The sequence below is a fragment of the Cryptomeria japonica genome, chromosome 5 (assembly GCF_030272615.1).
Source record: "Cryptomeria japonica chromosome 5, Sugi_1.0, whole genome shotgun sequence".
NCBI classification, from domain to species: Eukaryota; Viridiplantae; Streptophyta; class Pinopsida; order Cupressales; family Cupressaceae; genus Cryptomeria; species Cryptomeria japonica.
In genome coordinates, this window is record NC_081409.1 from 803594536 (window position 1) to 803609121 (window position 14586).

The 14586-nt window shown below is 33.2% G+C and overlaps 2 protein-coding genes across 2 annotated transcripts; both read right to left on the bottom strand.

Annotated features, from left to right (window-relative positions):
- Positions 1 to 1433: 1433 nt before the first annotated feature.
- On the bottom strand, positions 1434 to 1904 carry LOC131075580 (uncharacterized). Its single transcript, XM_058012424.1, has one exon. The coding sequence runs from the start codon at positions 1902 to 1904 to the stop codon at positions 1434 to 1436; it is 471 nt and encodes a 156-aa protein (XP_057868407.1).
- A 5799-nt stretch (positions 1905 to 7703) lies between these two features.
- LOC131075581 (uncharacterized) lies at positions 7704 to 8174 on the bottom strand. The gene has a single exon (XM_058012425.1). It carries the CDS (start codon positions 8172 to 8174, stop codon positions 7704 to 7706), a length of 471 nt encoding a protein of 156 aa, XP_057868408.1.
- Positions 8175 to 14586: the final 6412 nt, after the last annotated feature.

The window sequence follows — 14586 nt, forward strand, 5'->3', positions numbered from 1 at the left end:
TCTCTCTACAAAATCCTTAAAATGTATTATATCTTGAGAAGTGAATAAGGGAACTAAAGGATAGTGCATATGTGATGAAAAAAAAATGAGGTTGTAGAAGTCAACTACGAATAATTCAATGTTTTGTGAAAACTATTACAATTGGTTGAAAGATAATTTACCAAAGGTAGAGCCACCATACTAGGTGTCAACCTATGTTGAAACATCTTTGTTGATGAGTTAATTACAAATTGGCCCAGACATCTCTCTCTCTCTCTCTCTCTCTCTCTCTCTCTCTCTCTCTCTCTCTCTCTCTCCACCTCAATCTTTTTCTCTCCCTCTACCTCTATATCTCTCTCTATTTGTCACCCTATTCCTATCTCACTCTCTCTTCATCTCTACCTCTATCTTTTTCTCCCCCCTATATCTAGATATGTCTCTCTCTCTTTACCTATCCATATATCTCCATTTCTACCTCTCATCCTTCTTCCTAGACCTCTACTTCTATATGTCTTTGCCTCTCTATCTCCCTCTCTATATGTTTATCTCTTCAATATTTATGTCTCTCTCTCCCCCTCTCTCTCTCTCTCCATATTTATTTATCTCTCTCTCCCTTCCTCTCTTCCCCTATCTCTAGACATGTCTTACTCTAAATCTATCCCCACTCTCTCTCTCTCTCTCTCTCTCTCTCTCTCTCTCTCTCTCTCTCTCTCTCTCTCTCTCTCTCTCTCTCTCTCTCTCTCTCTCTCTCCATTTTCATATCCATCACTCTTCCTCTCTTCCCTTATCTCTAGACATGTCTCACTCTATTTATCTATCCATCTCTCTCCCTCTCACTATTGCAAACATAATATGAGACTTTTGGTATGGATTCCAATCATCTTCTTGATTCAAAGGTTTTATTTCACTTGTGTTTGGTTTCCTGTAATGAGTGCACAACTAACTTAAATATATCACTTCTTTGTTGGGACTATTATTGCATAAGCAACAACATTTTCTAAATGGCCTTTATTAATTTACCTCATGTACTTCACAAATGTATGCAAAAATAGATGATTTTTTTTTATAATTGACCTTCCACACCTATTCGGCGTACCCATTGCACACCAAGGTGCAATTGCAGGTTATTATCTCTATGAAAGTTCTAAGTTTCTTTATCTTTCATTTTTAAACTTTATTTTCATAAGAAACATAAAATTATTGAATTTTTTTTTAAAATTACATTTAATGAATAAGTGTATGTATCATTTATTAAATAATGAAAAATAAAGATGAGTGTAAAATTGTCTATACCCTTAGAAGACTAAAGCTCATAGCATAAGAAAATAAGCAAGATGGTTAGATGGTGAGAACAGCAACAAAGAGGAAGGAGGATCCCAATTATTCAATTTCCCAATACATCAACACGATCAGAAATGTCGACGAAAGCGTCCTACCCACATACACCCAACAGTTTATTTTGGACCGAGGGAAGTTCTCCCAGGATTACATCTTCGAGTGCGAGGGTAATGAAGATCTGGTTGCGAAGCATTCTTTCTGAAAGACCCACCAAAATAGCAGGGGCTGTCCTCGTCAATCCTTCCCACAGAAGGTGCCCCATTAGTGCTAAATCTTTTAGGAATCGCCTTCTGTTGTGCCACGGGAGATGATTTACTCCTCTGCGAAGCGGCCCTAACGAGCTCAGCAAATTCATCATCATTTCTAAGAGAGGAGTTGCTGAAGCTCTTTGGCAGGCCAACCATAGAAACACCAAGACCGCTAGAACTAGCCCTCCCTGCACACTCAGATATGCTTCTCATATAAAAGTCTCTGGCTTTGGCAAGGTATGGAATTGGGGAAAAAGACTTTATTTCCCTGCACAATGATTTAACTCCCCGCTTTTTGGAAACGCCAGGGCTGGCTCTGCTATTGTTGCCGCCTTCCATCAGAAATCGATTAATATGAGAGACTCTGTTAAAGCGTTTCTACGAGAAATTGAAAGTTTGCAGAAGCGCCTGAGAATATAGTGATCGAGTGGCTTCTTCACGTTGCAATTAACGATGAATCCGAGGTATATTTATATACACGATTAAGAATCCTGAATGGCGATAGGTGAGAAGCGCGTGCAGGAAAATGTCAACGTAGAATCAGACATTCGACCTGTCTCTTTTGACGTTGTCAAGCTTACAAATGAGCAGGTAGTACTTCATCGTATTTGACAGGCTCCCGAGTTTTGATATCTTTTAAGAGTGCAGTAGATATTACAAACATGTTTAGTTTAACTAACAGTCGTATATAATATATAAGGTAAATGTATTCCACGCAAACAAGTAAGTGTATTCCACGCAAACAATTTACAGTAACAATGGGAACGTGCAATAGAGCAGGTAGATCACTCAATTTAAACTACCAATGGTAACTTGAAACTTTCACAGGTAAAATTTCTTATAATAAAATTGTTTGTAGGTTCTTTTTGATATATATAAAGGAAGGAACGGAGGGATTGGGAGATGAAGTCGAGATCGGGCACAAAACCATCGTGGTAGGTTATGATTGATTGGAGGAGAATTTTATGGTCAATTGTTTTGAGTTCAAATAATATTCACATAGAGGACTTTTTAAGAATTAATATCTTAAATCTTAATAAGATATTATATAATCAATTTTTTATTTTTTATTTTCTTAAGTTCAATCTTATCTTATATAACTATTAATATTATAAATTATAAAAAAGAAGATAGTCCAAAAGGTTACCTCATGAATTCTATACAAGACATGGACTTAATAAAAAAAATTAAAATGACAAGATACAAAACTAGTAAGGAACAAGAGAAAAACACTAATATTAATATTTATCATTGGTCATTATCACCTCTTTTATTACATTTTTTTGGAGTGAATTTCAAAGATCTCACCTCAAAACAAAGCTACAAATTCCTCGTATCATTTTTTGGTATTTTCATAGGCATTTTGTGATGTGGTGAACATGTTTGTTTTCTATTTAATACTAAGATCGTATATTTTTATTATTTTAGATAGATTTGTGCTTCCCATGTGTGTTTCCATTTCCTTTTTATGTGTTTAGTGTTTCTATTTCCTAACATAAGTATAAATCATCTATTTTGGCTCCTAGACTCTCGAGCTTCCCATAATATTTCTTGATTCATAAAGACCACCTTTAGCCTTGAGCTATCATTGAAGATTAGGCTTTGTTAGGCTCAAGTACCTCTCAACAACCTTAAACGTTTGAGATGCTTCCTATTCCTTTTATCCCATTCCCACAAAACTTAAATCTTAGCTGAAATTAATTTAAAAAATTATATTGAAATATTTTTTCTCCTCAAATTCCTTATAAAGTTATAATACAAACCTTACACTCAATCATTTTATGATAGGAATTGTTAAGTTTTCAATTGCAATCTACTGTTGAGATATTTTTCTTAAAGGAGTGAAGACGCATTATTGTTTACTATATTACAAGGATGTTAGTGTTTACTTATGATAGGTATTAATTTTCAAAAGTTTCCACTGTATATGAGAAATGTTTCTTGCCAGATTTACCATTTTTTGCCTAACGTACATTTTCTCTTTGTTTTCCATCCCTTATCACTCTCCATCATTTTCCCTCATCTCACATGCCCATTTTATCTTTCCTTCATATCTCCTCCTTTCTCTTTCCTTCTTTTCAATTCATAAAAAAATCTATTCAAGTTTCACTTTTATTTCCTTTTTATATTACCCATGAAAGGACTCATGAGGATTATGAGATTGTCCCTACTCCATCTCAAAGTTCATGCATAGAGCATAACTTATCTAGAGATCATAAATCAACTTATTTGAAGCCGCTTAGAAATCAAAAGATTGTTCATGATTTTCCTTTATCTCATGAAGAGTACATGGTATCTACTACCAAGTCAATGGCTAAGAAAAGTAATATTTCTAATGAAATTAAATTAGAAGATACATTGTGTGATAGTCCTAATCATCTTGAGGGAAATAAACAAAGAAATGAGAAATCTTTTTATGAAGTAATGGAAAGAAATGGACCCAGTAAAGTAATTGTTAGTAATAAAAATGTGGAAAGTACCCTATTACTATGTGAACGGTGGAATGAGAAAGCTAATCATGCCAAGGTGATAGCTTCTCAAGAAAGAATGAACTTGTAGAAAATCAAGCGAAGGCATGGACACTTAGATGAACAAGAGATGAATTTCCAAACTAAAATTAGTGATTGAACTATTACATCAAGAATTATGCACATGCACTCATCTAGTCAAGAGTCTTAACCAATAACATTAAAGGCCTTGGAGGATGATTCACCAAAGAAACTAAGTTTGGAAGAAGATAAATTTAGTTTTGAATACAAGGATAACTTTCCACTTATTAATAATCCCTTGTTTGAGATTGAAGCTAATAAGACCCATGATAATCCTCTTTTCAAGTTGGATAACAAAGACACTACAAAATCATGTTATGAGATTTAAGTCAACCATAAAACTTGGGTTCTAGGTGGATTCTTTATCAACAAAGTATTGAGGCAAGATAAGGGTTATAAGACAAACCACTCTCTAATCAAATTGAAATAGATTACAATTCATGATAATTTTATGAATGGGATTCACTCTTTCAATCAACAAACTATCAAATGTTTAAACTTGAGTAAAGGTGTCTTTACAACTATGCACATACTTCCTATGAGTTTATATGATGATTACCATTATCATTGTTTCTCTAAGTTAATGACATCAGTTTGTGATTGAGGGATTTTAAACCATTGATAGAGTGGAGGCAACTATTAGTGAAATGTTCTCCAAAAACAATTCATATTTTTACCTCCACAATGAACAATGGTTTCTACCAACAATCTAGGGCATTGCTACACCTTCCCTCATATAGCTCTATGATGATGGAAATAGGTTAGATAACTAATAATTTTCCTCTTAACAGCTTGAGGAATACCTTTATGCATTCAAGTATGGATCTTAATAATGTCCATTTCTTGAAACTTCAAGAAAGGATTATGTCATTTGGTTATGAGAATCAAGTTGATATTATTAGAGTGCCGCAATGGCAACTTGATTGTCCTCTCCTAAGGCTGATTTGGAATCCAGGAATTGTTTGGAGTTCAAAAGCTATTGAAAATAAGATGATCTATGATGAATATAGTAAAAGGTTTGAGATCATCAAAGGGCATTCCTCTAAAGAATTTGTGCAGTATTGGAATGTTCTTCTTCTTGGTAGTTTTTAGGGGATCATCCATATTAGTGGTCAACAAGATTATGTTTTGAATAAATGGCACACAAACCTTGGGAGCCTACAATTTACAATATAAATAGATTACTTCGTAATGTTATCAAGTTTAACAAACCTTGTCTGCTCAATAAGAACAAAGAAGGAATATGTGTTGAGGCATTTTGCGGACTTATTTGGAACCCTAGCATTGACATAATAGTTTAAGATTTCTTATGGACACCCTATTTCTAAGAAAGGGAGACTATAATATCTCTGTTCAATCTTTAAGAAAAATAAGCAAGTAACCTTGTATGGTCCAAGTGTGGCAGGCTAGGATACCTCCAAAGCAATAAGTAGCAAAAACAATGAATGGGTTTAGGAATAATAACAATTAAAGGATGGTAACAAAACTTCTTTAAATAAGCTCCTTGCATTATCCTTATAAATGAAATTGATAGTATACGGGACCAAGCAATGGTACTACAAGCATATCAGCAAGATTGTGGGAAATTGTCATTAATGGCAAATGACATCTATGTCGAGGAGATCACTTGATTATAAGGAAGTAATTTAGTGAAGGCGATCAGACCATTGCAGGGGTCAGGGCCTGTATGTCGTTATATGATTAGTAAAATCTACAACCACACCAATGGGTGTAATCTCTCTGCAGATTAGAAACTCAGACTCATTATTATCAGTTATAAATAGGAGCCATAGTGGGAATCTGCAAGCCGACTTCAGGTTATGTTGATATCATGATCTAAGCAATTTATGAAAGCAATCAAAGCAATCAGTATTGCACTAGAGATCCGAAGATATTAATGATAATGTTGAACCAAATGATAGTCTAATTACGATCGATTAAGATGAAAGAATACTTATACTCCCAAACCAAGGCGATTTGTTTGTAGACATAACTAAATCTAACACGATATAAGGACAAGGGTTATGTTAAGGACAAAGTGTATAGAATGATGCGATTTCAAGAAACGCATATCCTGATCAAGGCATATGCCGAGGTACGATTAAGGTTATGGAAGCAATCAGTTCATTGATCATTAGCTAAAGATTGCGCACGGTTAATTATTTGCAAAAGATGTGATATTGAGACACAACTCTTCAGATGCCACCCCATCAATGGATATATAAGGGCAAACCGTGGCCTCTCAAGAGGCATGGGATCTGGTTATTCCTACTGATTCATAGCAGAGTATTGAGATAACGAAGTGCGGGTGGTTTATCCACTAATTTGAAATGCCATAGACGCATGGATAGAAAGATCTAACAAACATAGACAGCATCCATTATTATCACAGGAATAGAAAGATTTCAATCAGTCACAGTGATCAGACCAAGGCATACCCTTTTAAATACAAGCGCATAATCTTAAAGATGTCATTCAGGAACATCGATTAAGTTTATTTGTCAATTGTCCATTTTCAAACCAACCTTTATATCAAACTGCATCAACTCATAATTTTCATATCAAACGTGTAGCATCATTGATGATTGCATTCTCTATTCTATTAATACATATAAGTGCGATCGTTGTTAATCAATTCAGGTATCTATTTGTCACATTCGCACCACATTCATATTAGACTTCATCTATTTGACTAGAACTGCAGAATACAAATTTGCTGTGGAATTGTCCCCCATAATAGGCGTGGCATCATTATCAATTGCATTCTAATTTCTCTTATTAATGTGCATAATTGCAAGTGAGAGTGGTTTCTTTATATAAGTTGAATTTGCCATAGCTAATATATCAATTGGGTCGATCAAATTTAAGCAACCCTACAAGGAACATTACAAAGCTCCCCCATCTAAACCTTACTATTTCTCCTATAAGTGTAGATCTTGTTCAAGAAAAAAATAAATAAAAATAATAGCAATATTTACTGGGAATCAATTTCAGATGGTCAGGATCTCTTGGATGATTGAGGGAAGGCGTTGATAACGATTCCCCTATCTTGTTCATAAAGATTGAATGATCTATTCACAGCACAATATTGTATTTTGTCTAATATGAAAAAGGTCTAAATTAAAAACATTGAAGTTAAATCTTTTAAATTGAGATCTGTTTAGATAAATATAATAAATAATTTCTTTAAAAGTATAATATTATTTCTAAATTTGTTCTTTCCATACAAACTATAAGAAAGTTCTAAGTCTTTAGGTTTAATTTTTAAACTTTGTTTTTATGAGATATCCAAGATTATTGAAAAAATATAGAAATAAATGTCTATACTATCATTTATAAAATAATGAAAAATAAAAATGGGTGCAAAATGTCTAGACAGGTACAGTCCATATAAAAAATGGGTGCAAAATGTCTAGACAGGTAAAGTCCATATAAGACTAAAGCGCATAACATAGGACCATAAACAAGACAGTTACATGGTAAGAACAGTAGCAAAGAGGGAGGAGGATCCCAATTATCTGATCTATACGCAATACATCAACACGATCAGAAATGTTGTCGAGAGGGTCCGACCCATGTACAGAACGGTTTATTTTGGACCCAGGGAAATTCTCGCAGGACTACAGCTTCGAGTACGAGGGAAACGAAGATTTGGTTGGACAGCATTCTTTCTGAAAGACCCACCAAAATAGCAGGGGCTATCCTCATCAATCCTTCCCACAGAAGGTGCCGTATTAGTGCTAAAGCTTTGCGGAATCACCTTCTGTTGTGCCACAGGAGATGATTTACTCCTCTGCGAAGCGGCCCTAATGAGCTCAGCAAATTCATCATCATTTCTAAGAGAGGAATTGCTGAAACTCTTTGGCAGGCCAACCGTAGAAACACCAAGACCGCTGTAATTAGCCCTCCCCGCACACTCAGATATGCTTTTGATATAAAAGTCTCTGGCTTTGGCAAGATATCGAAGAGGGAACAAAGCCTTAATTCCTCTACACAATGATTTAACTCGCCTCTTTTTGGAAATGTCGCTGATGGCTCTGCTATTATTGCCGCCTTCCATTAGAAATCAATAAATATGAAAGACTCTATTGTCGCGCAAAGCTTTTCTACCAGAAACTGAAAGTTTGCAGAAGCGTCTGAAAATATAGTGAGTCGCTTCTTCACGTTGCGATTAACGATGAATCGGAGGGATATTTATGTATGATTAAGAATTGTGAATGGCGATAGGTGAGAAGAGCGTGGAAGAAAATGTCAAGGTATAATCAGACATTCGACGGGTCTCTTTTGACGTTGTCAAGCTTACAAATGAAAAGGATGAGCAGGTAGTTCATCATATATATTTGACAGGCTACCGCGTTCCCAGCAAGTTTTGAGATCTTTAAAGAGTGCAGGAGTGTAAACAATATAGTTAAAAATATTACAAACGCGTTTAGTTTAACTAACAATCATATATAATATATAAAGTAAATACATTGCACCCGTTTAGCATAACTAACAATCATATATAATATATAAAGTAAATACATTGCACCCAAACAAGTAAGTGTATTCCACGCAAACAATTTACAGGATCAATGGGAACGTCCAATAGAGCAGGTACATTGCTCAATTTAAAGTAACATTGGTAACTTCAAACTTTCACAGGTAAATTTTCTTATAATAAAAATATTTGCAGTCGGCGTGAAACACTCATCAACCATAACCCGACAATCAACTCATTGAGAAACAGAACAAGGAGAAAACTCAAATCCAAGAAGCTCTACCACTCCGATGCCTTACCCAGCAATTAATTTTGCATTTAGGATGGAAATTGTGAGGCATAGAAGATCTGCAAGAGCGAGGGTAATGTGAAGCGGCGACGCTAATGCTCGTCGGTAAAGTTGGGGGAAAGTCGTATGGCTCATCCTCGTAAATCGTGCACACAGAAGGCGCCACGCTTCTGCTCCTCGCGAACGCTTGCTCTGCAGAAGCCAATTTGTATACCCTTAATCTTGAACTTGTACTCGAATTCGCATTTCTCCTCTGCGAGGCAGCCCTCACAAGGTCCCAGTATTCATCATCCCTTCTGGCGGAGGTAGCGCCTGAGGCCCATTTGTTGAGGGTTGTGACATAGTCATCACGGGCTTTGCCAAGGTATGGTAATGGAGACAGCGCCTTCATTATTCTGTGAAATGATCTATCTTTGGCGCTCTTCTGAATATTGCTTTTATCGCCTTTCATGGAAAGTTGGTTATAAGTTTCTAATAGGAAGGGAAAAGAGAGGAAGATCTGAGGTAGACGGAAGAACTTTTTGGCTTATTGTGCAGCTTCTTTTGAGAGGATATATAAAGGAAGGAAAGGAGAGATTGGGAGATAAGTCGAGATCGGGCACAAAATCATCGTAGTAGAGTAATTAATTGGAAACCGAATGCATCATATTGAAAAATGACAAACTGGGGAATTATCTAAAAATTGATGGGAGAATCGCTCACAATTACGTAGTGTCCTCAACTTATTCTCGCTCTAACCTTTCGCCCTTTCAAAGTTAATAAATATTATATTTTTAGATTCCAAATTTAGCATTTGGTGTATAGGTTATGATTGGTTCAGGGAGAATTTTATGGTTATTTGTTTTTGAGCTCAAATAATATTCACATAGATGACTTTTTAAGAATTCTTTATATTTTAAATTTAAATAAAGTATTATATAATCAAATATGCATTTTTAGTTTTTTATATTGTTATATTATTTTATAGATAGATATTAATATTTAAAAAAATAAAAGAATTAAAGTCACATTATGAAGTCTCTATAAGTTATAGTTTTAATTAACAAATTTAGAAAGACAAGAGACGAGGATACTAAGAAATGTTAATAGAACCAATACTTACGTCCTTTAGTAAGGGCTAACTGGCATGAATAAGAGAAATAGCTAAAAAAAGACTAAGAAATAAAATTGTTTAGGGTTTGAGCATGCAATGGCGTTATAGGATTGAGTTTCAAAAGAGGTTGAAAACAAGCAAGATGCTTGAGACCAATAATAAGCAATTTGGTCCTGGTTCTCTTATAAGAGGCTAGGAAGCATCTAAGTGAGAGCAATGTCAACTTCAAACATTCTATTTAAGAGCATGTTCGTGATAATGGGGAGGAGAGTGACTCTCACTGAAAGACAATGTTGGTGGCACTCTAGCAACTATATATAAAGCATTACCCCACTTATCCTAAAGCACTTATAAATGTGCCACTTTAAGTACAACTATATTCACTCACACATGAATCTATATGAGAACATTAGAATAAATCATAACTTATCATAAAGAAAAAAATGTATCAACAAAATAAAATTTCTACTCTAAAATGTACCAAATCTAAATCATAATTAACTTTTTCCCCAAGACCACTAAAACTTATGAACCTAAAGATCTTACATTAATAATTTTTTATATATTTATATTTTATTTCTAGTAATTTCAATTGATTAAGCCTACGAGAATATATTATCTCATATTCATTTATTACTCTTACACAATATGAAATTTAATAAAGATGAATAATTAACATTTTCTTATTATATAAATAAAATTAGTATTACGATGGTGTAAATTCAAAACTAAATAAATAATAAGAATTTGATATAATTATAATATTTGTATTATATATGTATAGAATAAGAAAATTTATTATCATATATAAGCTTTGGGATGCAAGAGACAAGCTTAGAAGTGTCCTATATGAGAGTAGCGAACTAAAGGATTGGCACCACTATAAGAGTAGAGGTGTCAATTGAAACCCTCTTGATGACCAAGTGAGATGATCTTAATTAAGGATTTGTGCTACCTAATTATCATTAATTAAGGAATTGAATGAGGTACAAGTGGCAATCAAGGAGATGATTTATGCTCTTATTTAGATTAATTTACCAAAGTATACAAAATTAATTAGAAAAGTACACTTAATATAAGGAGCAATATATAATTAATTACACCAAAACTCCCTTTACGTGTAAGTAAGATAATAAACAAATGTTTTATAGAAATATAAACCATATTGGGTGCATATGTACAATGCAACTTGGATTTTACAAACAAGAGCTTCAATGCATTGTAGTTCTCGCCAACTACCAAATGTTGCAGATGATTATGACATGATGATGTATGTATGTCCCAGATTGTATGTCATTGTTTTTTATTTATCAGTTGATCATATGATCAAGAAGCTTGAAATCTCTTAAACAGTTTTCCAAAAGATAAAGTTAATCACAATGAATTTATTTGATCTACCATGTCAATAATTATTTGAGACATCCTAAGCATCCTAAGAGGGGTAACTTAAAGCGGTTTTGGTTGCAATCGGAACATAATCATAAGCATATGCTACCATTTATTTTCCAAGCAGACACATTGGAGACGAACAAGTAGTAGGTTGATTATATGGTCAATAGGTCTATTAATCTATTATAGGTAGTGGAACTTGCAAGCAGACACACCAGAAATGAATCAGGAGTATGACCAGTGCATAAATATCAAGGTTTTCATGGATGAAGCTACAATATGGCCCATTACAGTCTGGGTTACATGCCCACCCCTACCCAAAATGAGAGGAAACTTGAAGCAGTGTCAGATACATATGGATTTAGCAACCTAATCAACTGTGCCATGCACAAGTCAACTATTTTTAAAAATAAAAATTATGAACCCTAAAACGTAATTTATTTATTTTGGCATAAATCTAATTGCAAGAAGAGATATGCCCTAATGCATTTCCCACACACACACACACACACACACACACACATATATATATATGTATGTATATGTATATATATGTATGTATATGTATATATATGTATACACACACACACACACACACACACACACACACACACACACACACACACACACACACACACACACACACACACACACACACACACACACATATATATATATATATACATATATATATATATACATACATATATATATATATATGTACATAACATATATATATATATGTACATAACATATATATATATATATATATATATATGTATATATATATATATATGTATATATATATATATGTATATATATATATATGTATATATATATACATATACATACATATATATACATATACATACATATATATATATGTGTGTGTGTGTGTGTGTATCCCTATTTATTTTTAAAAAAAATTCCCATTTTCAGTAGCCTATAGGAGTAAAAAATATTATGCATACTATGTCTAGTGTCTATATTCCAATAAAATACTAAAATATGGCATATTAGTTTGGCATATAACTAGACAATACAAACTTATTAACTAGGCTCAACACTTACAATTCTAATGCATGTTGTGTCTATATAGGACACACTAGGTCTAGCTGATTTTCTTATAACTATTTTACATTTTATGAAATGTTTCTAAAATAGAATATGAAGTCTTTAATTTTGGGTATATGACTAACTATGCGTAGATATTTCCTGTGCACTCCATAAGACATACTTTAGATAAATACTGACATCTATACACCTTCAAACATTAAAAGGAACTCATCACAGGAATGCAAAATAGTCCATATACCTTGTCGATGCTTCCAAATTTTTCATAAACATTTAAACGTGGAGAATAGAAATAGTGATACAGAATTTGGCTTTACTAATGGAAATTAAAAAGCCTAACTGGACACACAGATTTTAACTATGATTTCCAGTCAAAAGGAAATACACTAGGAAATGAACTCTAAACAATCAATGCTGGAGACATGTGATTTCATTTCTATTATAACTAAAAAAGACTTTTGCAAAATGACATAAAATTGATTACAAACTATTCATTACAAATTTTCCTACAACAATTTGGAGTTGTGTTAAGGACTCATGAAATATTGATGTTGCTTCCGTGAGTGTACATATTTCAAAATTATTCTTGTAATAATATCATAAGTAGACTGCAACGTTACTCATAAAAAAAAATTGGTTAAGGAATTCTTTCATGAATGGATGTGGCAGAACGAACCAATTCACCTGAAACTCCTAGTAGCAAAATAAGATTATGTGACCCCTTGTTCTAATGCAGCCCCTAAAGATAGTTCGATCGGAAGATCACAAAGGATAAAAAAATTGGGAGAAGCGATCTGTTTACTTATACTAGGTCATCTAGCTTACTGATAGAGACCGCATGACTAGTGTGTTCTCTTGCATTGGAATCTACAAACCCATCTGCCAACCACCTGCAACGCTAATCATAGACTGCCAAAATATTTGGATCAATATTTCAGATTAAAAACATGCAAATTGTAAATAATGTATATTGGAAAATAAGTTTATGCACAAAAATAGGACAGTTTGATTAGCTCAGGCAAAAATGATTAATCACTGTTTAATATTGCTGTCTCCTCTATAGTTCCCTAGCAGGAACCAAAATAACTTCTTCTATTTATCATGGGTCACTATCACACCTCCTTTACTTAATCTTTTTATGGAGCAAATCTTCAAAGATCTCACCTCAAAAGAAATAATTCTAATTCCGTGCCGTCTTTTATTATTTTAATAGGCATGTTGGATGTCTTTTAGTTCTAGTAAATACTTAAAACAAAAAAAATTATTATTTTAGATAGATTTTTTATTTTTATATGTGTTTCCATTTTATTTGTATGTGTTTAGTGTTTTCTCTTATTGGCATACATTGACTAATCTTTTTATAGATGTTTTTTAAGGACAAGTATATACATAAAACTGAAGAATCCAAAAGTAACTTAAAGATTAGTATCTCTCATATGGTGAAGGTATCTTTTGTATTTCATGATATTTATCATACTTACTTTGTGAAACTTCCTATTTTATAACATCATAAGCCTACTAAATTGGGGAAAAAAGTAAGAACAAAAAGTTACACATTATTCAATTCATTTAATTATATTTTATACTCATTTTAGCTTCTTTTTTATTTAAATTTTTTTTAACCACTTTTTTTCTCCTTTTCTTCAGTCTTACCCTTGTCCTATTTTTTTCCAATGTCACCCTTCTCACTTTCTTAATGTTATCTTTTTTAGTTTTAACGTTTCTTTCATTTATCCTTATCATCTTAGATGTTTCATGTTTGTTAATGTTCTCTTACCCCTTTTTCCTATCACCTAGCCACGTTTTCACAATCTTGACCAAAATCATTTAATGAGTTCCTATTTCCCAACATAAGTATAAAAAATCTATTTTTTCTCCTTGAATCTCTCATCCCATTATTTTCCTTGATTCCTAACCAACACCTTTAGAAAACCATATTTTTCTTTAAGCTATCATTAAAGATTACACTTTGTTATGCTTTGGTACCTCTCAGCAACCTTAGAAATTTGAGAGGCTTTCTAGTCCTTTTATCAAATTCCGAAAATACTTAAATTTCAGTTTAATTTAATTAGAATTTTTTGGTTGAAATATATTTTCTCTTCGAATTGCTTATAAAATTTTTATAATACAAACCTTCCTATTAGTCA